The sequence below is a fragment of the Haemaphysalis longicornis genome, unplaced genomic scaffold, assembly GCF_048455015.1.
Source record: "Haemaphysalis longicornis isolate Haplotype H1 unplaced genomic scaffold, Haemaphysalis longicornis Haplotype H1 scaffold_2, whole genome shotgun sequence".
NCBI lineage: Eukaryota > Metazoa > Arthropoda > Arachnida > Ixodida > Ixodidae > Haemaphysalis > Haemaphysalis longicornis.
Window position 1 is genome coordinate 7,145,760 of NW_027526295.1, and position 16,065 is coordinate 7,161,824.

Sequence of the window (16,065 nt, forward strand, 5' to 3'; positions counted from 1 at the left end):
ACAGAACCCAAATCGAAACTAAACTGGTTTGAATTTTTGTTTTACATCCTCCAATCACGTAGCACCTTGTATGGTATGGACGTCATTGCTTTAGTGGTGCGGGCGCCGCAGACTGCGCATGGTAATTTTTCTTCTTTCGGGCTTTATAAATAAATACCGCCTTATCCACCGGACACACCATGAAAAGTGTGTTTATTTGAGCCAGGAGCAGGGCAAGCAATAACAGGAGCTTGACAAACTCACTTAGTGTCCCTTCAAAATAAACTTTTTTGCAAGGAAGTTGTGTAACCAGACTTAGGGTGTACCAATAACTGATTTTGTAATTGTTACCTTTTGTTATACCATGACTGATGCAGACACGTTATAGCAATAAAAAAATTCCCCGCATTTCCCCGAGGGGAAGAATGTGAAAGTGCGAATGCACGAGTTGAATTTGCGCGGTTCGGTAATGTTCGCGAAAGAGAGATCACACACACACACACAACTACAAAGAAAGATGCATTTATTCACAGACACCTATTTGTGTTGTCGTTGTACTTGATTGCTAGAGCGGATCTCAGCTTTGAAATTTCGTGTCAGTACTCCTTTAAGCGGGTGCATTAGCCCTTCTCACGCCCGATTCCTGGCCAATCCCCCACTCCTGGCCAGGCAGCGCGCGCCCATCTCCCCCCGTTGCTAGGGAAGACGAGGAGCGCGCGCACCCGCAGCTGTTGCTATGCGGACTACGGCGGCGGACGATTCAGGCTCGCTTAAGAAGTGCATTCGCACTTAAAACATCAATCTGGCGCCCAGCTTTACAGAGTCATGCAGGAGATGTAAGTTACGACAGAATCGCTGAAATAGCTGTCTTTTGTAAGAAAACGTCTGCCGTACTGAGTTCAAGCTCTTTAATAAGGGCCGTAAATGCAGACGCGCAAACAAATGTAATGGCGGAAAATGTGTATTTTGCACGTTGGAAGCAACGTTTTGGGGAAACAACAAAGAGGATCTACCAAAAAGCGCATTTGCTAGTTGGATTCATGTTCGTGCCCGAGCTGCAGCCGAATATCTTCTCGAACTCGCGGTCGTTCATAAGCGGGCCGTTGACGCGCCTCCTAGGAGTTTGTTTGCACATTCCGGTGGCAGCCGCGAGGGATGGGTGCTGGGCGGCGTCTGGCTCGCAGAGGTTCAGCGCGTGGTACACGTAAAACAGCTGGTTCGTCGAGACGCCCTCGGCATTCTGAAAGCGATAGTCCGTCCTGTGTCGGCTTCGAGATGTAATGTACATCCTGTAGAGCCTCATCACGGGCGCCAGTGTTGCGCTCTCGACGACGTCGTAGAGCAGCGCACGGCTGTGGCCCATGGCGTCGTCGCAAACGTCCGGCCGCTGCATTCCAAAGCAGTGCCTGCGTGTTTCGTAGCCCTGTCGGGCCACAGGCGACCACCAAGACGAGTGCTCCTGGCCGCCGCCGCCGTCGAGAAGCACGAGCAGCAAGCATCGCACCAAGCGTGTGCCAATGCGCGGAATCTGGAACAGCAAGAAGAATTGCGTCGTGCGACCTGTCACGTTGAGGAGCGCCACGGGGAAGTAGACGTTGTTGAACTCGGGGTCGACCGAACAGTCTGTGTCGAACACACTCCCCTTCCAGAAATCGTTCTTGTCGAAGTGGTCAACCAGCGAGGTACGGAACGCGTGAGCGCGTATCTGCTGGTACGAACGGAGCCCCAGGCCGGGCAGCACGTTGGGCGTGTCGGCGAACAAGTCGCGCACGATCTGCGTGTTGCTCATCCAGTGCGGGAAAAAGGCGTGCACCTGAATCTCGGTGAGTCGCTTCAGCATCTGCGACTTGGTCGTCACGTCGAGCCACGACGTCTTGGCGATGGCTGTCATGAGCTCGTGCTTCAAGTCGTCGATAATGTTTCGCACGGCGACGTTCTCCAGGGTGCTCTTGAACTGCATGTAGGCCATGTAGTGGACCATGCGCGGCAGAGCCCTGTCCACGGCTTCGAGACACATGTGTCCACGGTTAGTCGCGTTCCACGAGCTCGGAAGTATGAACGGCCTTAGGTGGTCGAGGAGCATGTAGCCCAAATAGTTCAGACTGACATGGGGCGGAGTGAGGCGAATAGCCTCTATGAGGTCCGTAATGTAGTCTGACGACTGCAGGAGTAGAACCGGATCTCCTGTAACGTTATCCAGGACACCATTGAGGGCACCTATAACGAAAGGCTGGAACAGACTCAAATCTCCAAGACTCCTGACCTGCTCTCCACTGCCCTTGGACGAAGAAGACTGAGTCAAACGGAGAACATAGTGCATGAACTCAAGAACCTCATCTGATAGGCCTTGAGGAGCCTGGGCATTGACGAGACGCATCAGTTCAAGCAGAGAACGCGAGCGCTCACTTACGGTAGAGTTGTTTTCAAAATCCACCAGACTTCCAAACGCTTCGGATTTGTCCAAGACAACCACGGCGTCTGATGTACGCGAAACCTTCGTCAGATGAATGGTGAGGAACGTCGGTATGCTAAAGTACCTTAGAATCATCGCGGAAGCATTCCACACGCTAGATACCGTGTGGCTTCCGTCCGATTCGTACGGCCATCCATGCAAACCTGTCGCGCTGAGCACGTCCTCCAACGCGCTTGTTTTCAGAGATCTTAGCGCGGTGACGTTCATGCACTCTAGCCACAAATTTCTCGCACTCGCGACGGGGCTATCAACAAAACGCCGATCCTCACGGAGGAGCTTCAGGAGTGCGCTCTTTACATTCCCGACGATTACATCGTCGGCTTTGTGAAAGTCGGGCCTTCCTGTGGGCAGCGAACAGGCAAAGCCGTAAAAGTCGGTGCACGGGTTGATGGACCAGTTGAGGGCGGAGGCTATGTACGCGCCTTCCCTGCGACACTCGGGTGTCCGACAAAGGCCGAAGGCCTCCTGTGCGCCGCCGCTCTGGTTCTCCTTAAAACTGAGGCTGCGGAGGAAGTACTTGTACCAGGGGCTGTTCATAGTGTTGTTGTACTCGTCCGATTCCACAAACACGGCCATGTATCGGCGCCGGCCGTACACGCTGAGAATAGCCAGCGCCCCGATGATGGCGGCCAGCAGCATCAGGAAGGCCACGATGATGTGAACCTGGTAGCCCGTCTTCCGGCTCTCGCGGTTGGCCTCGCAACGCGCTTGGTTAGCCATCCATCGGTCGTACGTGCGGCCCTTCTGTCCCAGGCACAGCTTGCTCGATTTCTCCTGCGCAATCAGAAACAGCCGAATTGCCACACCAAAATTTGAACAGCCTACGCTTTCCTTTGGTCTAAATTTAACGGCACACCAAATTTAGGAATTATTGCAAATGGAGTACTAAACAGCGTGATCTAGAAAAAGAACTTCAGGAATTCCATTCCTGAATTCGTGCTCGGTTTAGCTTCGGTATTCAGTAAGGTATCCGCTGAAAATAAGTGCGCGGTAATTGTAGGAGATATCAATATTAACTTGCTCGATACTACCTCGAACTCATATTTAGCGTACACTAATTGTTTTAGCGGATTTGGTTACGAATCTTTAATTCTGCATCCCACAAGATGCGTAACGCAAACACTTCTTGACCACGCCCTGTCTAATATATCTCCGTCACCTGAATCTGGCGTAGTAAGTTGCGATATTTCAGATCATTACCCGATATTTCTTACGTTTCCCACTAACGCACAAAACTCTGTTCCTTCTTTTTTCACCTCCGTTCTTAACAAAGAAGAATTCATTGATTCAGTAGAAAAAACTGATTTCTCTGTAATTGATTCCTTAAGTGACCCGGATGAAGCGCTGCAGACGTTTTGTAACCTATTTCTAGGGGCTGTTTCGTTAAACACAAAAATAATTAAATGTAAAAAAAGGCATAAATACCCGAGTAACCCGTGGGTAACGCAAAAGTTACTAGAATGCATGCGTAAAAAGGAAAATATGTATAAGAAAACTAAAAAGAAGCCGTTCAATTTAGCTCTTGCTAATCGATACAAAAACTATTGTAACATCCTAAATGCTATGTTAAAGGACGCAAAAAGGCTCTACTACGAAAAGGAATTCAGTAAATTCAAGAACAATCCAAAAATGCAATGGAAGCTTCTAAACAATTTCTTAAATAATGCATCACGTAATGTCCCTCTCTAAAATTGTTCATGACGGTCGTACCTTTCATCAACCGGATCATATTGCTAATGCTTTTAATGACTATTTCTCGAATCTCCCTGCAGCAGGCCAATCAGTAGCAAATGTTAATATGTGTCGGTCTTCACATAATTTTTATCTTTTTCCTGTCACTCCCGATGAAGTTCGTGCCACGCTCCTTACCCTTAAGAATACTTCAGCTGGTTTAGATAACGTGTGTGCATATCATCTAAAACTTGTTGCTCATTGTGTTTCTCTTCCTCTCTCCATCATTATCAACAAGATTTTCGCTCTCGGCATTTTTCCAAGCTTTCTTAAACGTGCTAAAATTATTCCTGTTTTTAAGAAAGGAGACAAGCACCTAATATCTAACTACCGGCCTATTTCTACCCTTTCTTCTCTTAGTAAAGTAATCGAAAAGTTGTTTGCTAATCAACTAAATAACTATCTAACTAAATTCAACATTCTTAGGCCCTGTCAATTTGGTTTTCGTTCTGGAAGTTCGACTAATCTTGCACTTTTGTCTTTAACTGATTTTATTAAAAAATCGTTCGACTTAGGTATGTTTGTTGGATCTGTTTTTTTAGATTTTACTAAAGCTTTTGATACTATTAATCATGATATTCTGTTTCACAAACTTGAATCCTATGGATTAACCGGACCAGCTTTAAATTTCCTGAAGAATTTTCTTATTAACAGGGAAGGTAGTGTTTGGCTTAATAATGCGTATTCTATGACTAAAACGATTAATCAAGGTGTGCCGCAAGGTTCTATTTTAGGTCCTTTATTGTTTATTATCTATATTAATGACCTTGCTGATTCCATTAATGCCTCACACTGTGTTCTATATGCTGACGACACCACAGTATCTTCGGCTGATAAATCTTTGTCCAATCTTACGTCTAACCTAAATATTGTTTTGGTTAAAGTAACGAATTGGTGCCTCATCAACCACCTACTAATCAATCCATCAAAAACTAAATTTGTGATTTTTAGACCACCCCAGAAGCGCCCGTCATATATTCCAACCATTTCTCTCTGTTCGAGTACCATAACCCCATGTGACAGCGTCCTTTTTCTTGGAGTGTTCATCGACTCGCATCTGAAATTTCATAAACACATTGATCACCTTAGAAATAAGACTGTTTTTGGCATTCGAGCTCTGATAAAATCCCGCCCATTTTTTTCACGCCAAGCACTTATGTCTCTTTATTTTGCCTTCGTTCATAGTCATATCCCATATGGTATTGTTGCATGGGGTAACACTTATGATTGTCATCTGGCACCATTACAACATATTCAAAATCAGGCTCTTCGTATCATTACTAACAGCTCATTTCGTGCTAACGCCTGTGTTTTGCTTCAACAGAATAATGTCTTATCGGTCAAAAATTTATTCTATTACAACATAGCCACGTTTTTGTTTCAGCTGCGTGTTAATAATTTATCGTACCAATTTATTGACAGGCAACTATTACAAAATAACAATTCCACCAGATTTGCCGCCAACGAAAATTATTTATTACCCATAGTTCATACTAACTATGGTCAGATGACATCCGCTTTTTCAGCTATCTCATTCTGGAATAGTCTTTCGGTAGAACTACCCATACAAAAATGTCTTATGGGCGTCTATTGAAAAATGTATGGTGAGCTATGGCCGCCTATGGGTCTCTATGGTCACCCATAAAAAGGCATAAATTAGGCTATAGCCAGCTATTGAAGTTTTTATAGATCCTGCACTAAAGACTGTAAACCATACAATTCTCTTTAGACGATTATAGAACATCCTAATGTGTTTAGTCTATAGAGTCACAGCTATTCAGGTAACTGTAGCCAGCTAAAGAAATATGTATGACTTTAGTTCTATAGACCAGCCGCGGCAAAGCTCTTTTGGCTGGCTATAGACCATTTTTTAGCTTGAAGTCTACAGACTCAAAACCATTCAGCTGTCTTTTGCCAGCTATTGAAAAGAGTTCGTCCTAAAGCTATAGAGAGAAAGCCATAAAAGCTCATTCGGCTGGCTATAGGCCGTTGTTTCGCTCTAAGTCTACAGACTTCAAGCCATTCAGCTGTCTTTTGCCAGCTATTGAAAAGAGTTCGTCCTAAAGCTATAGAGAGAAAGCCATAAAAGCTCATTTGGCTGGCTATGGGCCGTTGTTTAGCTCTAAGTCTACAAACTTGGAACCATACGGATGTCTTCTGCCAGCTATTGGAGAGAATTTGCTTTAAAGCTAAAGTGAGGCAGCCATAAAAGCTTCTGCTGCTGGGTACAGTACAATATATAACTGTAAACCTTTAGATGTGTGATAATTAAGCAACATTTTGCCGGCATTAAGAAAGCGTTTGGCGCAGAACTGACAAGCCTGCATCCATAAAGACTTCTTTAACTAACTACATAGTAACATACGGCTCCAAGTTTCCAGCCGCTAATCAAAAAGTGTTCGCCTATAAAGGTATAATTCGAGCAACCATTAAATCCTATTCTACTGGTTTCAATATGACTTATGACGCGAAATTCATATACTCATGATTTGCCTAGCTACATCTACAACACAGATTGGATAACGATGATGAGGTTGATCGGCCGGTTATATGAACGTATTTGTTCAATAAGGTTAGGTACTTATTATACCAACAATACGGGAAAGTACAATTAAAAGAAGCTACTGATTAACGCTCAAATTCAGGTTGCAACTTTGGATACTTCGCGTCCGCAAAGCTTGCAAATGAACGTTGACCGAAAGACGTATAATTTCGTAGAATTATTCCTCTGTGGCCCTTCGCTGCCGCGGTCAAGTGAAAAAGCGGGCTTCTCTGAAAACGGCCCTCACAGCGTCGAAGCAGATTGGAAATAACTTTCGCAGCCCAGGGTACGCTCTCTCAGAAATATGGTGGAAGCTGCGAACAACCGCATTCTTTCTCCCGCGGACCCCACTTTCAGATTAGTCATTGAGAAAGGGGGAGAGGACCCACGCCGGGCGAAGGAGGCGCGGTGAAGAAATTCTGGGAAGCGATGAAAGGGTAAAGGGACACCCCTGCTTCCTGTTTTATTTTCTTTTGTTTGTTTGACATACTGGTTTTGGCTATGGGTACCGAAGGACACGGCCGTGCGGCCCGCGCTGTGTTAGTATTCCTGCGCGCAGCAATGCTAGTGACAGACAATGTTCCCTGAGTACTGAGAACAGATACAACTTTTTTCGGATGAAGAAAACAAAACGTTAAGCGATCTTGTACTTACCAAAAAAAAAATTACCAGCAAACAAGTTAAAAAAAGATCGAAAGATGAGCATGTATCTCCGCACTATTTGCTATCGCGATGGACCTGCTTATACCTGGATGTACTCAGTCAGCCACATTTCGTCTCCTTGTTCATGTGCGCGGGCATGGCACGTGTTGCCTGGTGCTGGGAATTTGGACTCGACGGCAATGTGCTCGTGTAGATGGTGTGATGTCGCTTTTTGGTGTCGTGAATTTCGGTGTTTACGGTGACAGTGTTACGATTAATTCAACATCAACTTCAAGTCATGCGAAAATGGATACCTGCGATACTGTGACAGGAATTTCATCGTACGCAAAACTCTAGGGTGAGTGATCTTACGAACTGAAGAGACTCTATAGTGCGAGAAATGCAGGACTTTTTTTGGTGTTCACGAATACTTTTCTAAACTACCCTGCACCACATGGGCACTGCAACGTAGACAGAAGTGAAGATTTGGCCGCGGTGATGTGACAAAAATAATTTTTTCGCGAACTGAGAAAACTTACTAGGAACTAATTGAATGAACTTGGAAAAACGTTTTTTTTTATCATTGCATTGTGTGCGACCATCTTCGTTGTTTTATTGAGAGTGCATTTCCATTTTAGCCACCGAACTTGCAGCTGTGTGCGTTGAGTACTGAGTGTAATGAACGACTTCTGAGTGCTTTCTTTTCTATGGACTACCCAGCACCTGTAGGTATTTGTGTCTCGGCGGACGTTCGCGGGGAATGTGCCGCGTAGTGTGGCTGTCGAGCGAGTCACTTAAGCGTGAGCCAGGGTGTTGGAATGCGTGTGCTGTGTTTTTCGATCGGCGTATGTGAACAACTGTTTACTGGTGGTGAAGTAGCGTAGATAGTAGCCATTTATGTGATGAATGGAATGAATAAACCCCTTGATTTTGCTTTCCTTGAATGCCTGTGTTTAAGCCTTTTGTGAATGAAAACTGGCGAAGTGTTTGCAATCGCAACCTCGCTATCCCCCTATATCGCTGAAGTGTTCACGGAGCATATATTACAGAATGCACCTAAGTGCCACAGAACAAGTTCTAGAGATCTTCAAGGCTCTATGCCGGCATGGCAGCGTGCTAATAATTTCTCAGCGGCTGCTGCTGTCGCTGTGTTTCAAGTAGTGGTGATTCTCTTCTGGCTGCAGCTCATGCAAAAATATTGTATGGTCGGCTATTGACAAACCTTCTTATGGTTGTCTTTAGCTATTTGGCCCAATTATCTTTAGACATTTCTATGGCTGTCTTTAGCCATTCCTATCGACATTCCTATGGGTGTCTTTAGATTCTTCTATAGCCATAGCGATATCCAAAGAAGACCTAAGACAGCCATAGAACGGGCTATAGAAGCAGCTAAAGACACCCATAGGGATTTTAATACGAATAGCTAAAGACAACCATACAACCGGCTATAGAAGAACCTAAAGACACCCATAGGAATGTCGATAAGAATAGCTAAAGACAGCCGTAGAACCGGTTATAGAAGAAGCTAAAGACACCCATAGGAATGGCGATACGAATCGCTAAAGACAGCCATAGAAAAGTCTAAAGATTATTGGGCCAAATAGCTAAAGACGACCATAAAAAGGATTTTCTATAGCCGACCATACAATATTTTTGTATGGGTAAAATCTTCATCATCATTCTTTTCCTTCAAACACTTGCTGAAAACGTTTTTGTTGAATCGATGAATGTATTGTTTTTATTATCTGTATTGCTATGTTACTGTTCATTTCGTTGCCCAAGTTTTTTTTAGTTCAGCTTGATTGTAGTTGTAATGCAAGTGTATACTTAATGTGTTTTTTTGTTGTCAACCTTTTTACCTTTTTTCTTTGTTTGAATTAGTATTGTGATAGCAATATGCTACGCGTATTTTTTTTGCATTTTTGTTTAACCGGTTTCGTCACATTTTCTTACTCTACTTTAGCGCTGCCTAAGCTGTGTTCATTGCGTTTAGTTACTGTTCTTTTTTTATTTTGCTGCTTTCTGTGTATTCTTCATTTTGTATTAATTATTCAAGGGTCCCGTTGCAGTCTGTTGACTATGGGACCCTTGTCTGTATACTAATCTGTATGTATTTCTCACCGTTTGGAATAATAAACAACAATTCAATTCAATTCAACGGAAGCACTCCTACAAACGGAACGCTTCCACAACCGATCACTCATACTTTACTGTTATGTGCCATTTCATGTATAGCAAAGCTGATCGAACATATTTTATGCTACGTTGTAGCGACCCACACGACAGGAAAAACCTTTCGCGCTATAGGGAGAGGGGAGGGGGTGGGAACGGGCACCACTGAACGCTTTTGTACCCAAAAGTTCTACAACAAATTACAATCTTAGTTTGCTGCTGCACTGCCCTTTGCGGTAGAAAAAACTTTGTGCCCGTTAAGTCCATTTGAAAGGCAGCGGTGAGCGCCCTACGTCTGCTGCTAGCCTGAAACTAGGTCAGCAAACCTCCTCCAAAGTCGATTCACGCTTTTGCTCAAGTGCTGGCATGACAGGCTTTTCTTACATCTCCAAGTAACGCATTCGTTCATGCTCTGCTTCGGTTCTTACTCGCAGTCCGCACCAGTCGTCCATAGCGTACTGCTCTAAAATCGTAAGTGTGCACTGTAGTTTTTACGAGCTGCTTCATTGTATACGAACAAAGGATGAACACCTAGAAATACTGCAGGCGGGCCCTACGTTTAAAGTTGGCAGGAGGGTGCAGATTATAGTGAGCGAGAGCGCGATGACCTCTCGTAACTTCCATCGGCGGGGGGGAAGGGGGGGGGGGTATGGCCACGATACCTTTACCTAAAAATGAAGCGAAGGTTCTTTCTAACGAGGAAATTCTTCCATGTCTTATACATATTCAGAACAGCTCGTGGATTCGATCCGCAAGGGGAAAGCGTCTTAGTTCAAATTCACGAAAGTTTGAACTAGCGAAAGTCATCGAAAACAGTAAATTGGAAATGGAAAGCAGTAGGGCATGTCAACACGTAATGCTTGAAAGAGTTCGTCACTGCAGTTTGTCCTTGAGGGCGACAGCCAGCACTTTTCTCCTAGGAGCGAATGTGGAGACAGATCTTGTCTTTGCCTACTTCAAGATTGAAGAAGAGTCGGACGGCTTCCAATGCAGCCATGACTTCCGCAGCACGTGGCCGCTTTGCTCCTGCTGTGCTCACTGGCATCGGCAGGTTATGCACTTCTTGCAAGTTTTGCCTAATTTTGCGTTCTACCTCTACAGAGGCAACGCCCCCGTGTACATTGGCGACGGGTGCGTTTCTTGCGTTGTGCGTGGCCCTAAGTACCCGTCGCCGAACACACTCGCATTCAAATTAACGAGTTTCGTTATACGTTGACTTCCATGAACCTTGGCCGGATTATCTTCAAATTATCAAATTAAAGTTCAAATTATCTATAAATTCCAATGATTAAGTTTCGAATTTAGAAGCTTTCACTGCACAACAAGATCAGTTATTTTCACTGCACAGCGAATAGATCGCCAGAACCTACGGCTGCCACGCAGTGCTGCAGGAATTCGTCCTTTGCCTATAATTTCCATATCTTCAACCGCTATCGAGTTATCGACCTTCCATTACTCCTGGTCCCAAATGCGCTTATGAGAAGCAGTGCCGCAGTTCGTGGTGTCATCATGTCGCGTGCAGGGAGGAATCTTTGGCTATTATAGAGAGATAATGTTATAAATGAGACTCTTGTCGTCTCGCTTCTCCTCGGAATACCTGAGTACAGTCTCTTGAAGGGGACTGTATGACGATGTATGCGATATACACTTCCCTGCACCGCGGTACCGAGTTTCGCACTCTGAAAGCCCAAAGAAAAATGTACTAAAAAGAGTAAAAGAAATGCCTCTTCCCGCCGGGGCAAATGCCTTTTTTTGAAGCACCATACCAAGAAGTGAAAACGTCGCTACACAACAAGGGTTTACAGGTATTGTGGGGCGCGGATTGCAAAATATGTAAGCATCCAGAAAGCATTGATCATGTGCTCATACACTGCTGAATGGCGGTACACTTCTGGGATGTATTACAGGCGAACTCTGCATAAAGACTTTCCATTAGACCAACACGGCACTCGTTACCTCCCTATCGAACATGAGGATGGAGTCGCGTACGATATACATATGCTCCTGGGTCTCCGTAGTATGTGGAGAGCACGCGTGGCCCATGGCTGCATGGCGAAATGGAAGCTAGGCCTGCGAGGGAGATGCTCCGCGAGAGTGTGACGCTGTGTATTGAGGTGATTAAAATTTGAGGCTTCGTAGCTGATTGGGTTGCACGTGTAGAACCAGTGAGAATGATGGGGACCCGGATGGTGGCACTCTGCGTTTTGTTTTTCACGTTGCACCGCTTAGCGTTGTTGCTTTTGTGCGTATGCCGAAGTCCGGCGACATATCCGGATGGTGGCGCTGTGCATTGTATTATTGCTGCTGTGTGTATGTAAAATCCCCCAAGAAAAGAAAAAAGCTCCTGGCCCCGTTTCCCATGAACCATCCCAGGCTCGACTCGCTGTTCGAGCTGAAATCTCTCCCACCCGGCTTTTTAAAGAGCAGCTTCAGTGTTTTCACTGATGGCATCTCTAACGCGAAAACACCCTCTGATGATGGTGATGATGAATGAAGTGGGGGAAGAATGATAGTCGGTGAAGGAATTGATTTGGGTACGTCTCGTCATCCCATTGCTCCATTTCGGCATTGTCGATGGTCGAAGAGGTTTGGATTTAAAGAGGGGTGCAAGGTTCTTAGACCGCAACCAAAGAATCCGTCACGTGATCAACCGTCGTCGTCGTTGAAGGGAAGGGTGCATAATTTTTCACGCACTCCTAACGCTTGTTTCTGTGGTAACCTTTCACCTTAAATTTTTGGGCTCGATGGGCTTCGGTAAGGGTTTTATTTTTTATTTATTTAGTTATTACCTCAAACTTTTTTGCTCACACGGATGGAGGGAGGGTGGCCTGTGAATAAACAGATACAGATACAAGTCAAACAATGTCGCTCCCGCGCAAGAAAGCACACCACCACCAAATATTAGTTTGAATAAACTGAACCATGAAAAAGCTGCCACACATCGTCGCGACGGGATAGAAAAACATCGTAGCTTCATTAGTGCGTTCCAAAGCACTCACAAGAAAAGAATTCACTGTTCATGAAACACTTTCTACATTTCTACAGGACAAGAAAAATGGAAATGCGGCGCTGTCAGCGCACCCCTTAATTATCGTGTGTCTTTCTCGTGCGTTTTTATAAGATGCAGCTGATTGTTTCAAGAGTATGAAATAACCTATTACCATAAACAGTCTTACATTTCTTGCAAGCTTCAGTGTTGCTGCAGTACAGAAAATCTGGATGTCCGAAGCGCGAGCACGCGAAGGGAGTAACAAAGAAGGGAAAAGTACTCTGTGACAAGCTGAACAGCTATCGCCTTGCAGACGAAGAGACAGCAGCCGGCGACCGCCGAACAACGCGTTTCCCCCATTAAAATCGTCGGAGCAGTCTGCCGGTCGAGCGGCGGGTCTGTAGCAGACGACAAGACAAACGTCGACAAAAATGAACTCAGTAACTACTCTACGTTTAAACCGAACTTGCCGGACACGTGCTGACGCGTATGGTTTCACAAATCAAAAGAAAATTTTACCCAGCCCTCTTCCTAGCGCGAAAAATGCAGCACGCGCGCAGCGAAAAAAGCACGTGCCAAAACGGCGGCAGCCCCCGCGTACTCCCGCGGAGGGGAGAGTACAGCGCTGCCCTCGCCCGGCCAACTTTAACTTCGCCTCCCTATGAGGAACTCTACGACTAGAGTGTACTAGAAGTTTTAGAGTGGCCCGACCGGCCGCCCGGAGAGGTGCTTGTTTCGCGCAGAAAATAGCGGCGGCGCTGTAGTCAACGACCACTGAAAGCGAAAGCGGCGGCTGGCGGCGCGCACGGCCGCGCGCCCAGCCGAGCCAGGAAACGGTTTACGCGCGGAGCGCTGGAAATTTGTTCTGCGGGTCGTCCAATTGCTGAAATGAGCTGTATTTACAGTGGACTGTGGGTAACGAAATGAAAAATAAACGCTGCAGCTCATTTTGCGTTAGTTTTGCCTTTCCCGTTCGAGTGACCAGGGAAATTACGGATTTTCCTTCGGTGCAGCATTCGTAACGGATTGTAAATAAAGTAATTGCAGCGACATTTTCGCTATTCCAATTTCCCATAAAAAGTATTTTGCGTTGAACTGCCTAATATGAACCAGTTCATGACTGCGTTATGATTGTGTCCTTATTGCGCTGCTTGATGGACATGACACGAAAAATATGAGGACTCGGATGATAGCTTCTCAGAAGAATTTCTTAGTTATTGTCTTGCAATTTACGCTCGGACTGCAGTTATGTGGGTTAATGTCATAAGTTGCGTTTGTTTTTTATTGCGTGAGTAGTTATTATAGCAGTATTTAACCAGTGACCCACTTGTAATAATTACGGGTCACCATGGTGGCCGAACAGAAAATGACACGCGCAAGCGAAATATCTTTTTAACTAAAAAGGGGTTAGCCCAGTGGTTAGCTCAGTTGTCTCAGTGACCGTCTTTCATAGAACTATTCCCGCAACGTTCTATTATTCGCACCACCTTTCACCTGATTCGATCAAGAAAGGAGTTGAAATAAATTAACACAAATTTAAATCACAAGTATCCTGAGAGTACAATTACACGCACATAAAACAAATGCGAAACATAGATCAGAAAATATATTGACAGTGAAAAAAAAAATAAATATAACACGTCTACTATAGAGATAAAGCTGCAAAAACGCTAACATGGAGGTTCAAATAAACGGAACTGGAACAAAATACATATTTGTTTTTTATTTTCAATAGCCCAGCAAATGAAATGTAACGCGGGAAATCATGCACAAAGACTCCACAGGTAAAAGTTTAGAAATAACGCTAACATGGTGATTTAAATTGACATTTTTGGCCAACGCATTTTCATAACTCGCCCTCGATCATTAGCGACGGCTAAGTTTAAGGTGTTGCTCCCACCATCGCATGTAATAACGGAACTTGTTTAAACATTTTATATAGACATAAATCCGTCTCACAATGTACACAGAACCAAACCAAATTTGCTGTCAAGGTCTCATGTGCTGGTCGCAACCAACGCCGTTAAGGTGTTTGTTGCGAATAAGGGCTGCAGCACATCCATAACACTGTCATGAGGGAGCTCCTTGTCGCTGAAGCAACTGGCAAAAACGTCCTAGAGATAGCTAATAAACTTTGAAAAATGCGCGGATGGCTTCAGAAATCCCCCCAAATTACAAGAGGTAGTAAACACAGCGGTATCTTCCCCTGGCAAGCAGGATTGGTCCTGCAGACTTTGCACTTCGTTTTCAGTGCACACTTCCTTACCATGCGACATAGCAGGTTAATAAAATAAGAAAGCCCACTAACAACAGTACAAGCATCAACGGTAGGGGTATCCCAGAAGAAGGCTTTTGGTGTTTTCGTTCCAAATAGGAACGTAAAAAAACAGTAAACTTTTTGCAGCCTATAAAATGGGCGCCCCGCCGCTTTTGCTTCATGCCCAAAGTCGAGAAGGGGAAGGGAAAAACATTCCTGGTGCCTGTCCGTCACATTTATCCCTCTTCAACTCGAACTCTGCTGTATCTCAAAATATCTTCTCGAAACTTTTTCTCACCGTGTGTTTACCTCCCATAGGCACTACACATTTGCCCGCTTTATCTCGAAACGTTTTTTCGGAGGACCACGGATGTCTCGAAATACTGGCAGAGAGGACACAAGGCAAAGTCCACTGCAGGCAGCTGATAAGGTCCCCGTTCGAATGATTACTCCCACTACTCGCCGAACGCGGTCGTGAAGTGCAAGTTTACGCGGACTACGCTTCCCCGTTACCGGAATTAATGCTTTCTGGCGCGTACATCATTAAGATAGCTGTGGACGACGCAGCGGATCATGCGGACGGGAAGGAGCCTCCAGAAGTGCCTACAACGGCAGAAACAACATACATGCTGCGTCTGCTTTGTAACAAGGTAGAATGTAGCGGTGGCGACCACCAATGCATGCGATGCATTGAGAATTCTCGGGTGCGCTATTCTGGGATGCAGATGCGAACGCGAAACAGCCGAGCGCAACACAGTTCTTTCTTCTTAAGAGGCAAATACACCAACCAAGGGCGTTTATTTAAAGCGATCCCAACGTTTCGGAGCCAACTCGGCTCCTTCATCAGGGGTGACTATGTACGACAAGAAGCAGCGTTTATATAGGTGTCTTCTTCTTTTTCTTTTTTCTTACTGGATTCTTGCCCTTGCGCGTCGGAGGCCGTGGGCGTAGATGGTGGGAAGGGCTCCGAGGGATCTGTTCAGGCCTTGCCGGTTTCCTTGTATGTGCCAGGACTCGAGCAGTAATCTTTGTGAGTAATTCGTTTCGGTGCCAATCACCTGCGCGCCGTCAAAGTTAATCCGGTGGTCAGCATTTTCGCAGTGCTCGGCCAATGCACTGCGCTGAGTGTTGGACTTGCGAACGTCGTTTTTGTGTTGGCGGAGGCGTTCCGGGGAGTTCATGGTCTCCCCAACATAACTAGCGGGGCATTGTGCGCAAGCAATTTTGTAGACGACCCCTTGAAATTTTTCTTTTGGCGGCCGCTCTTTAGGTCGAGGTAT

At 45.4% G+C, this 16,065-nt stretch overlaps 1 protein-coding gene across 1 annotated transcript in view; it reads right to left on the bottom strand.

Moving 5' to 3' along the window:
- Positions 1-839: 839 nt before the first annotated feature.
- The window catches only part of LOC144166958 (uncharacterized), a 53,654-nt gene continuing 38,428 nt past the window's right edge, over positions 840-16,065 (bottom strand). The window contains exon 3 of the mRNA XM_077696392.1: positions 840-3,226. Within this exon, the coding sequence (XP_077552518.1) occupies positions 989-3,226 (2,238 nt within the window). The 3' untranslated portion in view covers positions 840-988. The remainder of the gene's footprint in view (positions 3,227-16,065) is intronic.